This window comes from Mauremys mutica, chromosome 5 (genome assembly GCF_020497125.1).
Source record: "Mauremys mutica isolate MM-2020 ecotype Southern chromosome 5, ASM2049712v1, whole genome shotgun sequence".
Lineage (NCBI taxonomy): Eukaryota > Metazoa > Chordata > Testudines > Geoemydidae > Mauremys > Mauremys mutica.
This window is the reverse complement of record NC_059076.1, coordinates 96,525,187-96,550,469: the sequence shown is the minus strand read 5'-3', so window position 1 is coordinate 96,550,469 and position 25,283 is coordinate 96,525,187. Positions and strand designations below refer to the sequence as shown.

Sequence of the window (25,283 nt, the reverse complement as noted above, 5' to 3'; positions counted from 1 at the left end):
ATCATCTTCCCCTTTGGTCTATAAAATACCATGGGGCAACTATGCCATGGCATTGAAATCAATGGCAGCATACCACAGATAAAGCTGGCCCCTTTAGCTACTAACTGGAAACAAGACAAAAGGTAAAAGAAGCTGTATTTAAAAAAGGCACCTGCCTATTTCTCCAGGCAAAATTGAAACTTCTGGTCAGAAACTGAAACCTTCTGAGTTATTTCAGCTTTCTTTCATTTTTCCACAGAGTACATGGCCTCTGATTAAATCAAACAGAAAAAAACAGCTGATAATGTGTTCTTATCACAGAGCCAGTCATGTTGGCCTAAAAATTCTGAGTTCTGAAACTACATGGTCCTAACAGTTAACCATTCACTCACCATAATCAAAATTCACTGTATTAAAATAAAAACGTGACAGTATTTTGATTTTTTACATTCCTGCCTGAAATATTAAACCATCAGTAGCCAAGCTCAAATACTGTCCCATTAACCCACACTGTCTCACCGTCATTCCTAACAGTATTCCCTGAACATGACGGTGAAAGAATTGCTGAGGCTGGTGACATCACTAAAGGGGGGTGGAGCCTCTGTTGGGCAGGTCAATAAAGGAGACAGTTGGAGAGTGGATTTTGAGAGAGGGAGCTCAGGGAATGGTGGCAGGGTAGTCACAGGGAACCGTGAGTTGGAGGGGCAGATGGAAAGTCTGGCTAGATTTGCATGGAGAGGGGGGAGAACTGAAGGAGAGTTAGTAGAGCTCTGAGGCTGGAACCTGAAGAGATCTCAACATGGTGTGCCGAGCCCCAGAAGCTTCCCACAGAGGTTGATCATGGTGAGCTCTGGAGGAGAGAGATTCCTCAGAGAAAGTAGGCCTCTCAAAGCCATCCCAGTAACCCAGCAGCAGGGATTAGTGCTCAGAAGTGACATGGAACACAGACAGGTGTGTATATTTGTACATAATTAAGAAGTTCAGAATTGACTGATGTGGACAGGGTAAGAAGAGTGTTTTCTGTGTATAAAACTATTTCTTTACTGCTTCCAGCTCCCTGTTTGAATGTACTTGTTCTTGATGTAATAAATAAGATTGTTTTCAGTAACCTAAAACTAAGCCTGATATGTGCACTAAGTTATTTAGACACCTACCTGCTGCATCTTAAAGTGATGCTACATTATAATTACTACAAGGGTACATCTCTGGGTTTTCCAGTTCCTGGCGAGAAAGGGTTTTAACTCTGTTAGTCTAAAAGAGACAAGGAGCGAATACTGGGTGGAGGTAGCAATGGCACCAAATAGAGAGTTGCCCAGCAAAAGAGTGGCCGTGTATGTGTACATGTGTGTCAGCTGTTCATCAAGGAAGCAGGTCATCTCAATGACTTATCAAGTTCCCCACATCAACCATTGGGTAACTGACATTTATAGATTGTCTACGCTGGCAGGGACTGCCATTTTGTTTGTACAGCACTGCGCACAAGGGGATCCATGACTGGGGCTCCTAGGCAATGCACTAAAACAAGTAATGCAGAAGTGGAGCCTAAGGCCACCACCATAAGTGAAGCTTCACAATTATTAGAGCAAGCTAGCCACTTGGATTAAGTTGCAGCATTCTGGGGCCTGTAGAGTCATGGTCTACTTTTCTATATTAAGCAGAGGATGGCTCCAACATGTTCAATGTATTGCAAATTAATTAAGTCTCCTTAAAAGATCGCAGCATGCCCTGAGAGGGGCAAGTTTAAAAACAAACAAAAATATGCTAATGGGATTATATTTTGGAAAGTGACTCTTAAAACAGTATTGTAGGGATCCACATTTATTGTTTCATGACAACGTCTGGATCACATTTTCTCAATAGGAACACATTTTCCCCCTTATTGGAAACCATGTAAATTCACCCTAAAGAAATAGGTCACTGCATCACAGTGCACATGGGAAGGTCACCAGGGAAACATCCAGAAGATGCTGAACTGGATAGATTGCTGGTATGGTAATTCTTGTGTTCCCATTTCCCCCTGCCCCCCATCATATGGATGAGGAAACTGAGAAAGAAATAAAGTGAATTACAGACCAACACTACACTGGAAGTTGTGGACAGTCACAGCAACAGCACTCAGATATCCTGTTGCACAGTCTTGTTCCATCATTCTTCCCTTGTGACTCAGTCATCTCATCCACTATGCATGTACATCTCCCATTTGCTTTTTAGCTATGTTTAGAAATACTCAGCTAAAAATAATTGTAGGCTTATTATCGATAATTAACCTGCCAATACAGTTTTTCTATGAAAGAAGTGTCATTCCATTGTCTTACAAGTACTCTGAAAATTTTCTGAATGAGAAAGAAAATGCTTAAATACTCTGGTGATGGGTACATTAAAAATGTGATAGCTCAGAAATCATGTTAAGATTTAATTTATTATAAACATTAAATGTTTATTCTGTTTGATTGACTACTCACATGATATCATATTGTAGAACCAGGATATGGGTAAGGAAGACATTTTGAATACAATTAATGCTTGCTAGTCTTTCGGAAATGCCTCTTTAGAAAACCAAGCCTATAAAATGGTGACTTAATACATAGTTGATGTATTTCAGCCTAAGACTGTGGTTAAGGTCAGAGACGATTAGAATCCCATAGAATAAAAGATAATTTAAGATAAGTAATACTGTAACTCATGGCAATAAGTTTCCATTAGGCTAAGTGAATGGAAGACTCACCTTGTCAAAGTGCTCACTTTTTTATGCCATTAGCACTCAAATACAGTATAAGACCATGCAGCATAATTGTTGCAGAGTTGTCTCTGGCTACACATCATTACATAGCAGGAACTGGTTAAAATTTTTTCATCAAAAAGGTTTTAGATAAGAAAATGGTGATTTTTTTTTAAATCAAGGCTAAAAAATTACTGTGGAAAATGTCTGTTTTTTACAATTTTTTAAACAACCTAAAGCTTTGAATTTTTGGCTGGAAAACTGGAAAAATGCTATGAAAAGCTGAATAAAATGTGTTTTGTTTCTTTTGAAAATTTTTATGAAAACACCATTTTCTGACCAGCTAGCTTGGTTTGTATTCTCCCTATTTTTAATCTATGCAAACCATTTGTTGATAGCTCAAGCCATAGTATGAAAAGTCAAATATAGTTTATGGTTCTGGATTCTTGCTTGCATAATTTCTGAACAATTTCTGAATAACTTTGGCCCAGCTCCACAAGAGAACTTAGATTAGGGTGACAAGATGCCCCAATTTTATAAAGATAGTCCCAATATTCTGGGCTTTTTCTTATATAGGAGCCTATTTCCCCAGATTTCCCAGTCCCAATTTGTCACACTTGCTATCTGGTCACCCTAACTTAGATGCCACTGAGATCCTCAAACCCCACTCATCTGCTACTTAACTCTGGAGGTGGCTAAAAATCCCTCAGCACCTAAATTTGCTGTAAAGGTCCCCTAGATGCCCAAGTTTCTGCCTCTGGCCATGTGCACTGCTGCCTCTGGCCAGCATCTACTGGACACCTACTTCAACCTAAGCCTCAGTGTGATCCACAAGCCAGGTGAATATTGGGCAGGGTGGGGGAGGGAAAGTCTCCCTTGCAAGGCCCACTCCAGCAGCCTCCCTTATAGCCCATAGTCCAGTTGTTAAGGTACTCTCCCAGTCTCACTTAGTTTCTGGCCCAATGCACATTTAAATTCTTTATACAAAGTAGAATGGTTTCAAGCAGAGAGATTGAAAGAGACCCAAACCAGAGCATCTCATAGCCCAGTAAAAGCAGCAAAGAGTCCTGTGGCACCTTATAGACGTTTTGGAGCATGAGCTTCTGTGGGTGAATACCCACTTCATTGGATGCATAGCCCAGTAGTTACCTCAGAATTAGTTTATTTAGTGGTTGAGTAGGAGTTCACTCAGCTCTACTGCTATCCTCTGAAGCACTCTCTCTCTCCAGCCAAAGAGCCACCTCTGCATCATTTCCCATTGCAAAGTCCTCCCAGTAATGAAAGATCCTCTGTGGAAAGGAACCAGCAGAAGACAAGATTCTTGCACAGACTTCTTACCCCTTGCCAAAAAGGTACAAGCACTTTTCCCCTGCTCTCAGCTCAGGTCCATTACCCAACCAATTCTAAGTTTTAGTACAGTTATGGTGGCTCCCAAAATAAAACTGGACAAATTCTGGGTAAATCGCTTATGCAGATGAAGCAGCTCTGAAGTCATTCTTCCCTCTGTCCACCAACAATGAGCTCTTTATTTTCTAGAGCTTCAGCCCACTGCTTACGATGTATAAACTTTTAGAACAGCAACCCAGTGTATTTATAGCATTAAATGAAATTTAGGATCACACTTAGTGGAGTGACAGAGGTTGTGGAGGTGACAGCAATTCAAGGGATCAGGTTCTTCCTGTTTGCTGAGTGAAAGCAATGTGCAGCATACAATATTCCTAAATCTGAACTTGGAAACCAAGCAGCTCTTTCAGTGCTTTGAAATTCGCTCTGTATGATAAGGATAACCAATCTATAATATTTATGAACTTGTGTGTTTCCAACAGGATGAGAAAGAGACAGAGCAGCAGATCTCATAAGACAGAGTGGCCACTTGTCCCATAAGAGGAATGGGCCTATCAAATGGTCCTGAAACAAAATTAGTAAACGGGAAAGTTGACTAACTGACTCCAGAAGAACCAGAGGGGGAAAATAGAAGCTCAGCTGGCCACCCCTTGAAGGTGAAGGCAGGAGGTTGTTGGGCTCCACTCATCTCCTCTCTTCAGTCTTCTACTCAACTCAGGAAAAGGTGCAAAGAGGGAAATACCTTTGTTCATTTGGGACAATGGAGTGAAACATACAGGGCCTGTTGGGAGGAGGGTGAAAGTGAAGGATGATGAAAGGCAAATCATTTTGTTCTGGTATTATATATCCCCTGGATTCATATACCAGAGATTACATAATGCAGCTTATATAGGACTTTCAACTCAGTTGACAAACTGAACCATTAATAAATGAACCTTCAAATGTAATGGTGTGTCCATCAAAGAGTAAAATGTGACATTTTATGTTCTGTGCTAAAAGACAAATGCATTATGCAAAAAGGGCATGAAGTGACCCTCCTAAAATGCCTGAAATGTCGAGAGAAACTATCCAATTTCTCCAAGATTGAATTAATTCTGAATGGTCCTGCAGTTCTCTAACAGCAAAGATGTACTGTAGCAGAGGTTAATCTGACTAATGTGCTTCTTTCCTGGGCATTGCTCAACCTTGGGGAGAAATGATAAAGGTCAAAGTACATGTTTTAAAATATGTCATCCCCCCCAGAAGCCAGAATAGTTCATCTTAATTAAGGATGATTTAAAAAAAAATCACTTCTCCCGTCCCCCCCCCCATTATTGACATGATTTGAGAATAAGTGATAAAATATTAATTACAGAAATATAACTGGAAAAGCCTTATGCAACAGTATGAGATGCATCCCTCTTAGGTCAACAAAAGTCAAGAACTGTTGACTTCAATGGGACTTTGAGAGTGAAAGGGTCCACCCATGTGGAACCAGTTGCAGGGGTGTAGCCATAAATTGGAAAAGCCCCCTGTGAGAAGGTGGTAGATAGTTATCTGCCCACACAATCCTGATCTGATATGAGTTAGAACTGATTATTTAATGCTCATGAATTAAATATAAGTTGTGAGAGCATCTAGAATTTAGTTAACTGGTTCGCTGTTTAAAGAAAGCAGTGGTCTTTTGTTTGTGCATTTGAATACATCTCTCAATAAGAACCATTTTCTTCTAATTTACCTCAGCTTTTTAGCTTTCCCCCCCAAAAAACAACAAAAAAGTGACCTTCAATACATTTTTTTAATTATTAAAATAGTATTCTTGTCCGATTACTTGGAAAATATTTTCATGAAATCAGAAACTATGGGCCCAATCCTGTATGCATTGTGTGCAAAATTCCCAGCATTGAATGAGCAAGGAGGAAAGCAAAACTGTGCCCAAACTAACTAAGGAACTCAATGTGACCATAATACACTAGAAAACAAAGTAGATGTTATGGCTTGCCCTGTGAAGGAGAGTAGCCTGTTTTACCCAGAAAAGAAAAACCATTAAGAGTAATCTATTTCCCAAGGACAATTCCTGATATTACTGATGGATATTTTTAAACACAGAGATCCCATAATCTCACAACAATAAGCACCTAGTCTTATTATCTAATAATAATAAAGAGCATAAAAAACAAACATCAGTGCAATGCTTTGTTTCAATTCAACCCTTCAATATTCAGCACTTCAGTTGTTGGTTAGCAAGTCTTGCTTGTATAGTCTCAAACAATATTTATATATAGTGAACCCTTAGCCTACAGACCATTTTTCAATCCCAGTATAATGGGACTATGTAAATCACACCTCTCTGTATCGGCAATGGCCATTAGATACCAGGAGAAGGATCACCCCCTCAGTCTTTGGAGAAGACAGACAGCATTTGCACTGACACTTTACTCCATGGATTCCCCCAAAGGAAGGCATTACAATAGAAGACTTATCAGAGAAGGCTGAACTGGGAATAGTGAAAGGTTGAGGAGCAGTTTTGTTTTTACCATCATTGTTGATATTTCTTTTGAAGATCATAGCAGACAAAAATCTTGAGGAGGATTTGAATGATGGATCATGGCATTCCAGATGAACATTGGAAGGGAATTCAAGTCTAAGGAGTTGATATGGGATAAATGGAGGGGAAAGTATAAAAATGGGACATGAAAGCTTCTCTGCTGATGCAGAGAGGAGAGGTGGTGGTAGGTGACCCTCATATATTTGTTCACATTGTTAGTGCCATTGGCTTAAATTAGACTGCTCACAACATTAAGGGCTGCAAGATCAGATCCTTCATCTAATTTCACTTCAACTGGGGAAGACTAGAGGGTGCGTGGGGAGGAAAATCATGAATGTTCATCCTTAATAGTTCTTCTATTCTTTCTATTCTAAGTATATATTTGAGGCATGCAGGCAAACTCTTCTGTTCTGCTGTATTCTAAAACTTTAATTTGATCATATATGAACCTTATCAAAATTTGAAGATGTTTTAGAACTACACATCTAATTGAATTGATGTTTGTGTTGGTGGTGGGGAGTGGCATTTATTCTGCACTACTTTCTATTGGTCAAGAAGTAAAATAATCCAATGTCTAAAAATATATCTTAGTTACCCACTTTCAAGTAGTACAGAAAACAACAAACAATTTGGGAATAAACACTTTCCCTCTTGGCTGAAAAAGCCTATTGTCATTAAAATGAGATTTTGTTCTACCGATGCTTTCTTTCCTTTCCACAAGAGTTGAAATTTGACAAACCTTTTGTAAAATTCTTTTGGAAGAGTAAAAAGCTAATTACATTGAAATGCCCAGTAAGAGGTGTAGATTTACTGCTAGATTTAATACACCACCAGGATTTAGGTGTGCAAAATAATACTTTTGAGAAAACACCCTGTAAAGTTATGGTATGAAATGAACCAAGGTCAAGCAATGTGCCACTTAATATTTAGAAGGCACCCTTCATACCACTGTTAGAACTCTAGGTGGCACAAAGGAATTAATACTGCTATAGTAGGAATTGACAAATACACAGATGAAATCTGATGTACATCTTAAATGAATGAAGTATTTATTTAAGGACACGTTTTTTCTGGTAGAATATATTATTTAAGATACTTACAAGTTTGTTCCTAGAGCAGTTAGACCTGGCAGTACCAAAGAAGAGAGAGAGAGAGAGAGAGAGAGAAAGACCCCTACAACAGAAGATCTGATGCATAAACATATAGGCATGCTATTTAGAAGTATCATTTCATTTTCTCAGCATGCAGTGCCATTGATGCAAAACTACTTTACATAGTACAGTCACATAGAATCATGGACTTTAAGGTCAGAAGGGACCATTATGATCTAGTCTGACCTCCTGCCCAATGCAGGCCACAGAATCTCACCCACCCACTCCTGTATCAAACTTGTGTCTGAGCCATTGAAGTTGACCATTTGACTGTACAGATAAGTAAACTGACACCATCACAGGTTCCATCAGAGATCTGAGATCCCACTAAGCATATTATAAGAATATAAACTCTATTGCATCGTATGCATGCAAACAATATGGAACCCTTGGCCAGTGTATTTTTATGTCATATGGAATATCCTGTGTAGACTTTGTTCAGAAACAAAATCAGCCTTACACAAAAAGTGTTTTCAGAGGATGTATGTATAACAATTTCTTCAGACTGGATTGTTCAAAAGGCACTTTTACATTAACCTCAGGAAAAAAGACAAGCATTGATTTTGCCTCATAACATCAAGTAAATTCACTATCCTGAATTGCAAGGGAACAGGTTTCCTTCTTGCAATCAATGTTTGAGTTAACTGTATGAACTCTGTATTATGAAAAGTAGCTTTAAAGTCACACAAATAGTGTCATTTTATAGACTATGAACTACTATTCCAAAGACTGCCAAGATACTCAGAGTATTACTAAATAGGCTAGATGGTGAAACTACTACTACTCCACAGGCACACTGTACTGTACCTCACAGAGGAGCTCTCACCTATTTTTAGGATTCAGAGAAAGAATTGTATTTTTTGTGCACGGAGGTCTTACTTTGCCTTAGGCAAAGAAGTGTATAGAATGCAAAATTTCTGAGCTAAATTCAGTGTACACATATCTGAAGGCAGCTTCCATTGACTTCACATACATCTTAAGGCAGAAGTTAAGCACACTTTAACGTTAGTGAGGTAAGTCTGTTTGGTTGTATGCCCCTTATTGCAAATGCTACAGCTTATTATATTTCTGTATTACCATTTACTTGAGTTATGCAGATTTTTATATATTTTTAATAAAAGTTCCAAGTTTTAAACATGGTTGTCTAAAGCTAGCACTTCAGTCTACATTTCCGGTAATTAAATGTGGGTTTTGAAATTTAAAATTTGCATATGGATGTGTTAATATGGATTTAAGAGACAGACTTGAGACACTCACGTTTGGAAATTAGGTTCACAGGGTTTCTTAATTAATTGACTTTTCACTTCAGGTATACATTGTACCAGATCTTCAGCTAGTGCAAACATACGCAGCTCCCCTGAGGTTAATGGAGCCAGGCCCATTCAGACCAGCTACAAGTCTGGCCTGTTACCGTATTCTTGAAGTGAGCCATATGAGGAACTGATTGAGTGAAATTCACTTCTCTGTGCTAAAACCTCAGCTTTGTATAGGTAGCAAGGATGGAATTCACTACCAGATCATCTGCCGGCTGGGGGGTGGGGCGCAGGGGACGACACAACTCAGCCCCTCCCTCCACATCCGCTGCTTCAGAATATGGACTAACATGCTTCTGTTACCCCTCTGCATCTTTTCCATAGAGGAAGCTAATGCTGATTATGCGAAAATAAAGTTTGCACTGAGTCATAGAAGCTATTGTATCAAATATTAACAGGTTTATGTGTACTGTCTTAATTGTTGTGCACAACAGGGAGGATTAAAAATAGTTGCTGATTTCATGCCTGAGATAATTATACTCTGATAGGTTCCCCCCCACCCGCCTCCCCTCCTCAACTGCTGGTGACTAAGGGGAAGGCTGGTCATGATGCAACTTTTAATTATTTTCACAAAATTTTCTTCAAATATTGAATTTCAATGAAAGAAAGGGGAAACAAAACAAACAAAAAAACCCTAAAAATTAATGAATTCCCCTCTCCCATTTTTCTGCCAGCAGTAGTTAAATCACTGGACAGTAACATAATTTATTGCACTAAATGGCATACGCTAATAGTGTGGATGTTATATGTATAACTTAAAAGAACTATAAAGAAACTATTTGTATAACTTAAAGAACTATAACCAAAAAAAAAAAACAAGGACGTGTTAGGAGTGCAGCATGCTTTAATTTTTTTTCCCCCCCACAGATCAGTAACATTAGCAAGTTATGTCTGTCTTGTTCCTGAAATGCAACAATCCGTGGAGAGTGGGTTCTTGAATGTTGTAATCTTGTAAATGGTGTCAGTCTTCCAGATGTGAAGAGGCTAGGCTCACTCTTCACTGCTCTGGTAGATTTCTGCTTCCTTACTTTTGCTAATCTCATTGGTGTCAGTGGATCCTACAGCTGATGGCATCTGAAGAGCGCCATAAAACACCTGCAAGATGGCCCGCACAACATCACTCAGCTCTAGACTCTGGATTGTGGGTTCATTTTGGATATTGTAAATTGTTACAGTGCAGCTGTCATTCAGCTGTTTACAGTTGAAAATTAAGATTTCCTCTTCTAAATTGACATCTTCTTGGGCATCAGATTTGACTTGGATATTGGCCTTGGCATTCCAAGTGTTGTCATTGGGATCCACTTTCACTGAGATGCCAGTCCAAGTCTTGTTTTTCATAGAGATCTGCATGTTCTTTGTTTTTTTAAAGAAAAAAAAAGTGCACTTAAGTTAAAACTAGCATGCTCAGGTCTGAGTTAAGAACGATGGCTCCAAATGCCAGAATATTGATTGTAGTGGCCTGAGAGAAGACCATTTACCTTAGTTGTTTAAAAGTCAGTATTTACTCACCCTTTGCAGGAGTATCAGAGATACTACAGCTTTTTTCTATTCTAAGCAAAAAGGAAAAAGTATGGATTGTGTAGTAACTATGGGTAATGATAGTTAATAGCAAATATTCTTCAAGAATAGTCAACATCTTATTTTCCTTCTGTTTGTTATTACCAGACACCCAGTTCAGGATCAGGACTCCATGGTGCAAACAAATATATGCCAGAAAGAACTGCATAGACAGTCTAATCTAAGACAAAACATGCTAAACAAACAAACTTTGTAGACTTGTGCCCACTTCTCTGTGCTACATGACGACATTTTATTTCCATTCCACCCTTAGGGGACTAAGTTTAGTGACTGGTTTTAGATGATTTTAGTCCTGTTATCCTATAAAATATGAATAGTTCTGAATTGGTAGGTGATTTCTTTTTTTCCCTAGCATACTATGTAGTTTTAAATGTCTCAGGAACAAGTGCTTCCAATACTTCCTTAGGAGATTTATTTCACAGATTATAGTTCTTATTATGAAGATTTTTTCCCTCTGATATTTAGCCCAATTGCTCCCTTCTAAAATAAATGTAATTGTTGATACATGTAAGAAATACCAATTGAGCCTAACATATTATAAGGCTTTGGGACATAGCCCATGTTTTTGCTATGTGTGTGTATAGATCTTAGCACAAAGGGGCCCTGATTCCCAAATGTGGGCTCTAGATGTGACCACAATACAAATAAGAAACAATAAATACAGCTAAATTAGAAATTCCAACTACAATTAAATTGCATGCCACAGAGTAAGGTGAAACCCTCCCTAAAATCAGTATCACTTAGACCTTAGGAAAAATTCCTTCTCAACCCCACATATGGAAATCAGTTAGACCCTGAGCATGTGAGCAAGAGCCACCCAGCCAACTGCTGAGACAAAATGCTCAGTGACACCTCTGAATCCTGGCTCACCCTGCACATCTCCTGCCCTGGCCATCTCTGTTGCTTTAGAGGAAGGAGACAAAAACATAATCAACAACAAAAAGACACCACACAATGCACTGAGGGGGCAGGAATCCCTTCCTCACACCTGCAGGTGGCCAGCTGAAACAGTGATGCATGAGCTTTGAGGAACATAAAACCACCTAGAAGTGAGCCCCAGGGCTACTGACCCCTCCCCCGCAATCACAAGCAGCCCAATCATACAATCACACTCAGATTTTGTCCCCGTCTCTCTTAAAACTAATTAAGTTGTTTGCCCCCCACAACCTCTTTTGGGAGGTTGTTACAAAACCTCATCCCTCTGATAGTTAGAAATGGTCTTCTACTTTTCAGCCTGAATTTGTACATGGCCAGTTTATATCCATTTGTTCTTGTGCCAACATTGTCCTTTCACTTAAACAGCTTTTCATCCTCCCCGATATTTATCCCCCTGGTGTATTTAGATAGAGCAACCATATGAGCCAAGCTCTTCCCATCTCCGCTTGCACGATTGGCCCTCCATTCCCCTGATCATCCTGCTCCAGTTTGAATTTGTCTTTCTTAAACACGGGTGACAAAAATTGTATTCCAAATGATGTCTTATCAATGCTTAGTACAATGGCACTAATACTTTTCTCTCCTTCTACTGAAATGCCCATTTTCCTTTTTCACAGTTGCTGCACATTGCTGGCTCAGTCATCCTGAGATCGACCCACACACCCAGGTAGAACTATTAATGAACTATTTCCTCACTGGACCTGAGACAGGTAATAAAAGGTAATAAGGTAATAATTACCTTAATTAATTAATTAATAATAACAGCATGGAGGACACCATTTTGTAGAGCAAAATTGACTTCAGTGGAGCTGTGCCAGTCAATTTACACAACCTGGGCAATCACTGGGTCTATTTGTTTATTAAAAACTTAGAAAAATATAGAGGACCAGAATCTCAGCTTATTATTTAATGTAAATATTGAAATACCGAGGATCACTAGTACAAATGGAAAGAGAATATGGACAAGTTGTGTAAATACATTTAACTATTTAAAAGTAGATAAATACAGGAGGTCAGACTAGATAATCACAATGGTCCCTTCTGGCTTTGAAGTCTATGAATGAGTGAGGCTGAAATAAAGCCATTTCAAAGAACTCATGACATGGGATTAGTATATAGCAAGTTGAGTAACAAACAAAAACCCAAGAGGCCCACAACAGTGTCATTTTAAGTATGTGAACCAGCTCGACAGGACTGGAGCCTCCTCCATATTCAGAGACATGGTAATACCAAAGTGAACTGAATCACTTTCCAGCTGAGGCACCCAATTCTATGAGGCTGCACTCTTGCAAGGTCTGGGCACCCCACCCCACATCTTCCACTGACTACAAAGGGAGTGGGTGGTGTTCAGTAGCACCTCAGTGTCAGACCACAGATGAAGCAGCGTCGGCCTGTTTGCAAAAAAAAGTCTTCCTTCATAAATCTCACTTGAAAGAGATGTATTAACATAGGAATTAGGCCATCAGTGTGTTTAGCCAATCTGCAGTTCTACTCTTATGAAATAGCTCTGCGTAATACAGAGGATCTCCTCTTTCTTTGTGATTAGAGGTAGTGGGTTACAGTCTCATTTACACAAAGGATGTTTTACACTACTCTGGCAGTGTAAAAAGGCTTGAAAGGTGGAGTACTTTATATTGTCATTACATTTATTCCTATTTTAACACCCCTTTGCACTGTCAGAGTGGTATGAAGTGGCCTTAGTGCAGTAGTATAGCAGGCCTATACTGCTCTATTGAGGTACATTAACTGTTTGAATTCTCTGCCTTCTTTACAGATTTGTTCACTGTTTATTACTTGATCTTAAATCATAAGAACATAAGAACATAAGAACTGCCATACCGGGTCAGACCAAAGGTCCATCTAGCCCAGTATCTGTCTACCGACAATGGCCAATGCCAGGTGCCCCAGAGGGAGTGAACCTAACAGGCAATGATCAAGTGATCTCTCTCCTGCCATCCATCTCCATCCTCTGACAAACAGAGGCTAGGGACACCATTCTTACCCATCCTGGCTAATAACCATTTATGGACTTAGCCACCATGAATTTATTCAGTCCCCTTTTAAACATTGTTATAGTCCTAGCCTTCACAACCTCCTCAGGTAAGGAGTTCCACAAGTTGACTGTGCGCTGCGTGAAGAAGAACTTCCTTTTATTTGTTTTAAACCTGCTGCCTATTAATTTCATTTGGTGACCCCTAGTTCTTGTATTATGGGAATAAGTAAATAACTTTTCCTTATCCACTTTCTCAACATCACTCATGATTTTATATACCTCTATCATGTTCCCCCTTAGTCTTCTCTTTTCCAAGCTGAAGAGTCCTAGCCTCTTTAATCTTTCCTTGTATGGGACCCTCTCTAAACCCCTAATCATTTTAGTTGCCCTTTTCTGAACCTTTTCTAGTGCTAGAATATCTTTTTTGAGGTGAGGAGACCACATCTGTACACAGTATTCGAGATGTGGGCGTACCATGGATTTATATAAGGGCAATAATATATTCTCCGTCTTATTCTCTATCCCCTTTTTAATGATTCCTAACATCCTGTTTGCTTTTTCAATACATAAAATTTTAAAATACTCCATCTTCTTCCAGAGCTTAGTTCATAATCACTAAAGGCTAGACTCTGCCACCCTCTCTGACATTAAGTAACATCTTACTTCTCAAAAAGTCCCATTGATTTCAATAGAGCTTCCTCATGAAATATGGTACTGTGGAACTTAAGAGTGGCCAAATCTTGCCCTATAGTAACAGCATCTTCTATGTCAAAATAAGTAATAGATTCTTTCAGCCTTATTCTTTTCTCTAATAAAACTGAAGGGAACTCTGAAGCATCAGTTAAATTGTTCCTACCCACCACCTCCTGAACACACTCCAAACAGAGATGTCTGCAATATTCACTAAGTTCTCCTAAAATGACTTTAGCCTCAAATTGCCTTGATCTCTGCATTCATAACTTTAGGACTAACCCCTTTTCCCACCTTCATAACTTGTAAGGTTTAAGCGGATTCTTACCGCAGTCCTGTGCATCAATGGTAATATTTTAAACAAAAAGTAGCAGAAGAGAAAATAGAGCCCTTGAGTCATAAAGTAGTAGTATTTCTAAACCAACACAGTCATCCATTCACATATTGTCTGTTCTGCCTGGCAGAATGAGTTAAACTGAGGCGTCTCACACTCTAAGTTGTGCCCGGAGTAAGAAAATGCTAATACCCACCACGCTGTAGTTGGGAGCGATCTCCTTGGCCAATTTGGCAAGTAGCTCAGCTTTGTCAAATTAGATTACTAGGTGGGATGCTTCTGGTTTGGTGATTGGACTGGGTTTGACAAATTCAGTCACCATTGCTGCTTTTTCAAATATGGTGACCATCTTAGTTTCACCAAATGTAACAGTTAGTCTTGTGCTGAAAAGCAGGATGCAAAACATTACAATCAAGCCAAAAACTAGGATCAGCCCAGCCAAAATGCCAAACAGCAGAGACAAGAGAGTATTTATGATGTTCATGATGGTCGAGTGTTCTGATGTAGTGAAAATAGCTATATGCCCTTCAAAGAACACTGTAATCAAGTGCCATATTTCAGTGACCTCTCTAAGTTGTAGCTAGATCCATCTGTGCTCACTCTAGGCCTGGTCCAGTATCAGGGAAATTTTGCTACATCACAATGGACAATATGTGAGCAGCTGCAATACACAAAGGGTCCTTCAGCTGCATTGCCACCTCCCTGAAGGGTCTTTGCATTTACAACTGCATTTTTGGTCCTTCTTTTTAACTTAAGGAGCCATTACAGCCTTCTCACAAATTCTTCTTAAGAAGGCAAAATATTAAATAACTCCTCCATCATGCTAGCTGGCTTCCTAACAGAGTTCTTCACTGTAGACACCTATTCAATAGCCAGTTCTGTTGGCCAAAACATTCAAGGCAAAAATAGGCTTGTGCCCTTTTTTTTTTTGCTTCTTGACAATGCAGTTTAAAAATCCCAAAATAGTTTTAAAAACTGGTTGAAGTTGCTCAGGTACTTACCTATCCCATCATATACAAAGCCATGCATTTAAAAAAAATCAAGAGTGGATGGATGGGATGGGGTGGGGTGGGGTGGAAAATGTATTCGAGTCTAGTATCTAGAGTACAACACACATCAGCTAGGCCATTTTAATGGCCATCTCCCGTGAATATGTGAGAATAGCTACAAATAACTCCAGATGATAGACACCCTGACTTGAAATGAAACCATTAGGCGGTCATGGGGTAGATTGGTAATGCACCTGCTATTCTATAAAGGAAATAGAGGCAGCAAGATGAGTTGCTATCCTACTATATAGCCAGTTACAACATATCACATCTTCCCCATACTTTGTACTTGTTTTCTGTGTTGCTTGTGTTGTGCAAAGACCATTTTTGTGGCTTTATGCTAGTACCTGCTGCAATACGTTTGATTGGCTACCAGTGATTCATGGGCTTGGGTAGTCAGCTACTCACACCTGTAGCAGGTCCCATTCTCTGTCACCTCAAAGCCTTCTGTCAGTGAGAGATTCTGCTGTCTTCTTCCCTTGCACTTTTGGTACCACATTCTGAGTAGGAGTTACTTCAACTTATCTGTAGTTAGATAACTCTATAGCTTCTTTACACTGTACTCCCAGCAGATGTAATTAATTGGGATGAGAATTCAAAATGACATAAGGGGTGAAGAGAAGGATTGCCCAATTAAACTATACCTCTCACACAGGCAGAAGGCCAGCTGTACTGGGAAGAAGAGAATAATTTCATTCTTTTTTTTTTACCTGTTAGTTTTGCCAACCAATAACTGAGAACTGTGTTCGTGATGGTCACATCAGCTCAGTACATGTGAGCATCTATACAGATAGCTTAAGAGCTGCCATCTCAGAAGCCAGTGCTTGTGTTAATTAATGAGACCACCTAAAGTTCACAAGTATACAACTTAAAACTTCAGCCTTTTCCAAGGAACTCTGGCTAGCCAGTGAAGATTAGCAGAGAACCCAAGGTGATACCCTATCATCAGTTCCATCAATCCAGTAGCTGGCATTGGGATTATGGGTCCAGTGACTTGAATTCCTGAAAAGCTCTTGTGCATTTTATATACTGTGCAGAATGATTCAAAAATTGGCACTATACCACTCTGCAATTAATGACAATCACAACTGATTTAGTGATGGGTAATCTTCCCATCTGTTTCGCTAAACCTCTAAAAGATCAGATACTTCTCTGAACCATATGGAAACCTGGAACTTCCATTTTCCAGTCACAAGCAGAAATGAAAATAATGTTTAAAAAAATTAATCTTTTAATCTCAGAAAAGGTTTGATTCATGCTTGGCTTGTGTTCCAGGTGAAGGTTCTGTGAGTTAATTTTATCTAAATCCACTTGTTCACTGCCTCTGTGTGGTGGTATTTTATCTTTAAATTTAAATAGCAGATGAGTGGTGCCTTTACTACAGTTAGGGATTTTTCCAAACAAAAACAAAAACCTTACCTACTGCTTGCTACAACTTCAGTTTGCAATTATCCATAACTGATCTGCAGAGCAGCACAGCATTTGGCAGCCAGTTACTAAGATTCTCATCTGCAGGAGTTAAAACTTAGTACAAAATTACTAGACTTTGACAAGTACCTTAGAGTCTGCATTAGGTCTGTATATCAAGCAGAGCTTGCCAAGGTCCAACTGAAAGACAAGAATAAAAGTTCGCTGCCTAAGCTGAAAGAGTATATACAGAGAAGGTACATTTACTGTATGTCAGCTTGTGCAGCTCTGTGAAATTGACTGGCCAGTTCAGCTTATTGATGTCCTGAAAGACTGGGGCCAGGGGAGCTAAATGTGAACTAAAGAAACAAAATCTTTATGACCCCCTGAGAACTATATAGAAAAGACATAGAAAGTCCAACAAAGTATGAGAGAGGGTGCAATATACCTGATAGACTGAAAAGCAGCAGCAACAGAAGTGATGCTGGTAAGTGGCATACAGATATGTAAAATGAGCTAAGGAAATGAACTGTTTCAAAAGGAATGATTCTTGCAGCAGGTCTATACTACAGCCAGGATTGACGTTCTGAGATCGATCCACCAGCGTTCGATTTAACAGGTTTAGTAAAGACCCACAAAATCGACAGCAGATCGCGCTCCAGTCAACCCCTGTACTCTACTCCCAATCAGAAGTGTAAGGTAAGTCAATGGCTATATTGAATGAGGGGGTGAAATCCTGACAAGTGAAAGTGTCAAACAAGCCACAAATACAGATATCCAAGACAGCAATATTATTCTCTCCCCCAGAATACAGAAATGATGGAAGTCTACTTCTGTGTAATTTTTAAAATGTTTAATTCCTTTAGCTTTGTTTGTACCATATTCTTTTACTCCTGGGGAAATTCTGCGCAGTGGTGCAGAATTCATGTCCCCCACAGATTTCTTTGCTTCCCTGCAGAAAAATGACTTTGACCAGCTGTTGGAGGGGTAAATCACCACTGGACTGGGGACACCCAAGCCAGTGGCTCCTACACTGAGCCTAGATCAGCTGCTAGTCCTGGCTTAGGCTGGAGGCAGGAGAGGACAGGGACTTCCTCTTCCCCTGAAAGGAGGGGTTGGGGCTGTGTCAGACCCACCCCCAAAAACTTCCCCCAGCTGCAGGAAGCTCAGCATCCTCCCCTCCTTCCTCCCACCATTGTTCATCAGCTATGTGGGGGAGAGGTAACTGTACAGAGAACTGCTCCCCCATCCACCTAACCCCCACATCTGGAACTCCCATGCCCAGACACCTCTGCCAAGCCTCAGCTGGTACATCCAGAACCTCCCCTCCCTCCAGTCCTCCATACCCAAACCCCACACTACTGAACCTCAACCCCTGCCTCCAGATCCCCACCTCTGAACCCAGACCACCCCCCACTGGGCTCCCTGCACTCAAATCCCCACCCTGATGCCCCACCCCCTGAACCCCCACATCCAGAACCCCACACCACTGACCTCCAACTAGCTCCACCCACCCCACACACACACACACACAGATCCCTCCGCTGTGCCCCAACCATTTTCACCTGGAAGTGCCTGCAGAGTCCCATTGCCCCTGACCTGGAACCCCACCCACAATGAGCCTCTGTGCATTCAGAACCCCCCCTCACCTAGTGCTCCCAGTGAGCTGCCTGCATCCAGATTGTCCCACACAGAATCCTCTCACCCCACACTTAGATCCCTCCACACTTGGATCCTGCCTGCCCCACACCTGGTGCACCTGACGCAGGGAGGGGAGATCCAGGCCTTGTGCTGTGTCAGGGTTGGGTGCAGCCTTACCACTGAGTCTATGTTCTCGGGGTGGAGGGGCTACAGGCTGATCTCCCACCTTCATGCAGCCAGTGGTCTATGCTCCCCACTGCCATGCTGGAGCCTCTGCAATTATTTATTGACAAATAAAACTTGCAGAATTTTAAAAAATACTGTGCAAAGAATTTATTTTTTTGGCACAGAATGCCCGCAGGAGTATTATTTTCCCTCTCATTGTAAATTTCTTCTGAAAATGCTCACAAAACTATCAAGTGTTTTTACATACATTGAGTAGTTCAGGGGTCCCCATCTAAATGTGCACACGTCCTGGCCGGCGGTCGAGCATCCGCTGAAAAGCCGCCACATTTCTGTGGCGTTTTGGCAGCAACGCCTCTCGATGATGCCGCTTGCCACTGACAAGCGGCATCGAGAGGCATCACCACCAAAACGCCGCAGAAATTCAGCAGCATTTCGGCGGATGCTCCACTGCCACCACGGTCCTTCATCTGGCGCCTGCCAGACGAAAAGTTTGGGGACCACTGGAGTAGTTCCATGCCTTTTTTTTTTTAATTTCCTTCACTACTGGACTTTGAGTTTCAAAACCAGGTAAAGATTGAAGAGCTTGGAACCCTAATCATTTCCCATCCCAACTGTCTGCAGAGGACAACTGTAGTCTGCTCCATGCCATGCTTTCTGTTCATCTTATCCAGCATACTACCTTACTACCCTCCAGCATAGACTACAGAACAAGGAGTTGGAATGTCATCTCTAGATCTGCTGAGAGCTGTGAAGTTATTTGTGAAATATAGTGAAAGTTTTAGGAAACCCCATACTGCTGGCTGCCACCAGATTCGTCTTTTTAATTCCTTGTTAGAGAATAATTGCCACCACCCACAAGTGTGCTTAGGAGTAAGGCGATGTTGCCCGATCTATTGATTATGTATTAATTATATTTATTACTTACAAATTCCCACTTAACACTCTGAGGTTTGGTAGGTTCTTGTCCTAAGATTAGGCTCAGTACTATTAGAATTCCTGTTTAACTGGGAACCTCTACCTGCATGGTTCTAACACTCACACTTAGGAAAAACATTCTGTATTGGTGATAGTTTTATTAACACAGTTAGCAAAGTTACAAAACACTCCAAGTCAGCTAGGTAAGTAGAGATAATATAGAATGTGCTGAGCATCCATATCCTCTCCCCATCCATTGGGGAACAACCTGAAGTGTTAGTTATCCTCTTCCTCATCTTCCCTTTCCACCATCACCACTGGTCATCATCCTGGCATCTCCTAAGGCGCACAGGCTGGGACACAGCTTTTGTGTTATACTGATACCACCATATCTAATGCATATTCAGTATGGGTTTCAGCCCCTTTGTCTTATTTGTAGCTCCTTACCCTACTAATGTTGGGATGTCCTTCTCTCCTAGGTCATTAATCCTAAAGACTGCACAGGGGGTCTGCAAAATATTACAAAAAATAAAATAAAAATAAACTTTCACCACATCCATGTCCCCTAACAATTAAAACCAACAAATATACTATTTCTGTTTACACAATGTTCCATGGTGCATTAACACCTCAATACTCACATTGCGCAAGTATTGATGAAGAAAAAAAAAACACCCTCACTGCGTTGCAACAGCAAATCAGAAGTGACATCCATTTTTTTGATGACTGAGATGTCTTTGGTGGGTGGAAGTGGAATATATTTTTGCAGTGTGTGAGCAAATTAGATTGAAAATGGGTACGTTTTTAAAAATGTCCTCATACTAGTACTGTTAGTTGTGCTGAAAACCATGGGCAATGCAAGTAGTAAGAAACAAACGAAGAACAGAGTTTGACAAAAATTATATTGATTTTGGTTTTATGGAATTTAGTGATGGATGATCGCAATGCATCGTATGCTTATAAAGCCTATCAAACAAAGCAATTAAACCTGCCAAGTTGAAACAACACCTCACATCAAGGTACCTGGAGTATAAGAGATAAATCCAGAGACTTTTTTCAATGAAAAAAAAAAGAATACAGTTGACAGAAAACTCAAATGACAAACATATTAGTTCCAGAAAAGGCTCCAAAAGCATCTTTCTTAGCAGCACTTCAGACTGCAAAGAGCAGAAAATCCCATACCATTGGAGAAGAACTGATTCTTCCACCTGCTGTAGGTTGGGGATAATGCAGCGAAGAAACTTAAGGCCATACCACTTTCTAATGTCACAGTTAGAAGAATTGAAGAGCTTTCAAATGATGTAAAATGCCAACTAACTGAGAGTCTACATACCTGTAAACAGTCTGCAATTCAGCTTGATCTCACAAAATTCAGATGACACAAAAATTGATGGAGTGGAAACAACCAAGGGAACACGTCACTGAGCGAATTGGTAAGCTGGCCACAAGCAAACAATATGCATTTTAATATGGTTAAATGTAAACATACATCTAGGAACAAAGAATGTAGGCCATACTTACAGCATGGGAGGATGCTATACTAAGAAGCAATGTCACAAAGATTTGTGGGATCCTGGTAGATAGTTAGCTGAACATGAGCTCCCAGAGTGACATTCCGACTAAAAACAACTATTCTGAACCTTGGATACATAAACAGGGGAATCTCGACAAGTAGACAGGTTATTACCCCCGTATCTGGCACTGGTCCAACTTCTGCTGGAATACTGTGTCCAGTTCTGGTGTCCACAATTCAAAAGGATGTTGATAAAGTACAGAGAAGAGCCACGAGAACAATTAGAGGCCTAGAAAGCACGCTTTATAGTGTACACTCAAGGAGCTCACTATTTAGCTTAACTTTCTCTTTAAGGGGTGACTTAACTGTACTGTATAAGTACCTACATAGGGAATAAATATTTAATAATGGGCTGTTCAATCTAGCAGGGAAAGGTATAACATGATTCAATGGCTGGAAGCTGAAGCTAGACAGAGTCAGAGTGGAAATAAGGCATACATTTTTAACAGTTGGAGTAATTAACCAATGGAACAATTTATTGAGGGTCATGGCGGACTCTCCAATACTGGCAATTTTTAAATCAAAATTTAATGTTTTTTCCTCAAAGATCTGCTCTAGAAATTTAGGGGATGTTCTATGGACTATGTTATACAGGAAGTTAGACTAGATGATCGCTGTGGTCCCTTCTGGCCTGGTAATCTATGAATCTGCCCCTCCTGCTCTGTGATTAAACAGATAGGGGTACTCAGAGCATGCCTATGGGATTGGGCCCCACTGGAAAGATAGGCATCCCCCCCACCTACTTTGAGAATCCAGCTTTGGTTTATACTAGGGCTCTGAGTAGCTCTTTAGAAGTAGGGTTGTCAAGGTTTAGATGGGTTTTTGGACATTGTCTGGTGGAAATTTAGGCACTATTAAGACAAGTGCCTACAGGATTAGGAAGCAGCACAGTGGTTGTTTAGAAAATGCCAGTGGTATCCTGAATGGTAGACTTAGGCATCCAAGTACCTTTAAAGATCTGGGCCAGAATGATTTACCAAGGCCACACATGAAGTGGCAGGCCAGGGAAGTGAAACCAGGTCTGGATGTCCCAGGCTAATGCTCTAACCACTGGAAAATCCTTTCCCTGTAAAGCACTCTTACATACAGAATAAGATGGCTTTCAAATGCATTAGCCTTTATTGTAATAAAGTGTCGGCAGCTTTTATATAAGGCAGGATATTATAACTGAGGTTCTGAGCAAGTATACAATTGACTGTATAAGCTATAGGAATGATTGAGCTAAATCACACACACGGAGCAAAACATACATTAAAAATACAGAGGTTTCAACAAATGTTTTAAATTCATACCAAATCCTATATTTTAGGTATTCCAGACTTCTGTTTTTTCTCTCTGAATTCCTGATTGATAGGCTGGTTTAATACAAACAATCAGAGCTGAATGTTTCAGTTTCTCATGGCCTTTATCTAGAAGCTGGCACACCTCTAGTGTGAGCTGTAAGCAAGCAGAAGTCTGGCTAACATTTCTGAAGAAAACTAATTTGACATTTCATGCAATGGACAGCATGCAACTGGCATAAATATACCTCCCACTAAGGAGCCTCTTCCCTGTTTAATGATACATAAGCAGTGCAGTATTGCTGAGGGTCCTAATGGTTTCAAGGTTTGACTGAACAGATTATGGAGACACTGTTCCCTTAATTAGCTGGAGCTGTCAAGACAATGGCAGGAGGACCTTCATAGCAGAGTTATAATCCTATCATTTTAGGTTAATCTGTCTGTGCCCATTAACTAAGAGATATTATGCATCTGATTTTAACAATGCATTCACAAATTTTGCAAACAATACACACACATATCTAACTAGCATTTCACAATTACCCAGTTTGCTGTCAAATCATAGCTGTACCTGTTCATACAGATCAGATCTGCACCACTGTCATGAAGAAAAGCTGTGTTCGTTTCGGCTTTCCAACTGGCTATATATTCATGTTATCACCTGAGAGTCAGCCAATTAGGTACCAAGTGCCTTCCCTCAGTCTGTGGGGGAGAGGATGTTTTCCTGTATAATTATGAAGAGCAGTGTAGAGTTGTAATCGGCTGATTTGATAAAGAGGACTAAATGCACAGCTTTGCCTTTGGCAAGTTGACATTTTATTTTTCCACAAAGTACATTGCTAAAGACTACAGCATGAAATGTGCAAGGGCTTCTGAATAATGAGGTACCCATTCTAATGATAAAAGGTAACAGTCAAATGCATCTCTAAGGTTTAAAGACTCTTTGGGACTGTGATTAATAAATACCTTCTGACCAGGAGAGATCTTCATTCTAGGTGCAATTCAATACAAAAAGAATGAAAAGTTCTCTCAAAAGGTTGTATGAGGTTTACTTGGGGAAATAAGATGAAACACAAGACAAGGACATGAGTTACTGAGCTACCTGAGTTTTAAAGAGAGACGCTGTAGCTGCAGACAGCTTGTGCTAGATTCATTTGCAATGATTCCTGGGGAAAAAAAAAATGAATGTGCCCTTTCTACTTGGGTAGATCTGTGCCACTGTCAATAAAACTGATCTACCAGGCTCAGAATCTCTCTTTTACTATGATTTTTTATTTTAAAAATATTAGTATATTTAATACTACTTTAACTCTAGGTCCTGACAAGCCAATTTCCATCAGCTGGTTTGGGGCTAAGAAATCCATTCTTCCTGTTATGAAGGGTTCACTTTTATATAAGTCTCTTTTTGGAAAAAAACATTAATGGGAATGATCATTTCATAGCAGAAATCTGGATCCTTAGAGCTGTTCAATATAATCACAAAAGAACCACAACCCATAGCCAGACAAGTTACACTGGGGTTTGGTTTTGAACACAACCTGGGTTCAACGCTTTGGGGTTTTGTGCTCCCTTGCTCCTCACAGGCTCTGGAATTAAATGGCCAGTAACAGCGCATTCCTTTGCTCTTCTCTTCTGTTGCTCTGAGAAGTCTTAAATTTGTTAGAGATGCTCTAGTGTGGCAGCCTGTAACAAGTTACTGAATACCTGGTATCCCTTTCCACATGGGAGACTTTAGAGACATTGCCCTGATGAATTAAGCTGGTTAGAGATGCATGGTCAAGTTCCAAGACTGCTGAAACAAACCACACCATGGGATGCAAGTAATCAGCATTGACCATGAGTTCAGCTGGTTTATCTTCAGGTCGGGTGGGGAATAAAATGTGGGGGGGGAGGGGAGGGAACATAGGTTCTTTCTGTGGCACTACCTTGGGATGAGGGGGCACCTCTTGTCTTAGACATCCTTCTCTCAGTAATATGACTGTCATCTAGGTTCCAGACTTGGGGTCTAGCCCTCCAGTTGTACTTCTTAGGGCATATGCCCCCATTCTGGGGTGTGGGATTTAAAGAAGTCCAAAAGAAAATAGAAAGACACCTCCACAGCCCATGAAAAGGGCCAGGCTTTTGCGATCGCACACCGGGTAAAGGCCAATTGTTAGAGTCCCTTTTTTTTTTTGGCGCAAATAGCATGAAATAAAATGTAAAAATATGTAGGAAAGTAGGAGTCTGATTTTATCTCACATCATATGTCCCACAACATAATACCTGGCACATACTGTGTGTATTTGATCATTTATTTTTGATTCCACTATATTTCTTCAGTAGCATATTCAAAAGCTTACCTAGCACTGTAAGCTTTACTAGATTTCTTAGTGCAGGTTGTTAAATTGTGAATTATTATATCCCATTAGTATGTTTTTCTAATGCTCTTTGCAAATGTCAAAGAAATTAAGATAGTGTACTTAGATACACTTCCAGACAGATTCTACCATAGTGCAAAGTCCATCTCTAATCAGAGTATATACATTTTATATGCAATATTTTTAAAACAGAAGTGCCTTGAGTTTATACACTACAGAAGCCAGGCAAAAGCCTTGAGCTTATCTGCCCTTATTTTTATTTCTTAAAGTCATTCTGCAAATAAAAATATAGGCACATAATTTCAGGAGCA

The 25,283-nt window shown here is 40.2% G+C and overlaps 1 protein-coding gene and 1 long non-coding RNA gene across 4 annotated transcripts in view; one reads left to right on the top strand and one right to left on the bottom strand.

Annotated features, from left to right (window-relative positions):
• Nucleotides 1-665: 665 nt before the first annotated feature.
• Nucleotides 666-12,253, top strand: LOC123372009. The gene is made up of 3 exons (XR_006580047.1): nucleotides 666-930; nucleotides 4,525-4,766; nucleotides 12,165-12,253. It is a non-coding gene; the product is annotated as an uncharacterized LOC123372009 (long non-coding RNA).
• Nucleotides 9,872-25,283, bottom strand: part of GABRG1 (gamma-aminobutyric acid type A receptor subunit gamma1) — a 112,421-nt gene continuing 97,009 nt past the window's right edge. The window contains exons 2-5 of one of the 3 annotated variants that reach the window (XR_006580046.1): nucleotides 23,187-23,339; nucleotides 21,096-21,200; nucleotides 20,210-20,271; nucleotides 10,324-10,386 (exon numbers count right to left, since the gene is read on the bottom strand). Coding sequence is in view for 2 of the 3 variants with exons in the window: in XM_045019934.1 (XP_044875869.1) it covers nucleotides 10,322-10,386; nucleotides 10,543-10,583; nucleotides 20,210-20,271 (168 nt within the window). In the remaining variant the exon portion in view is untranslated. Of the gene's footprint in view, nucleotides 10,387-10,542; nucleotides 10,584-20,209; nucleotides 20,272-21,095; nucleotides 21,201-23,186; nucleotides 23,340-25,283 lie in introns of all 3 variants that reach the window. The other 2 variants (XM_045019934.1, XM_045019935.1) reach the window with 2 other exon arrangements.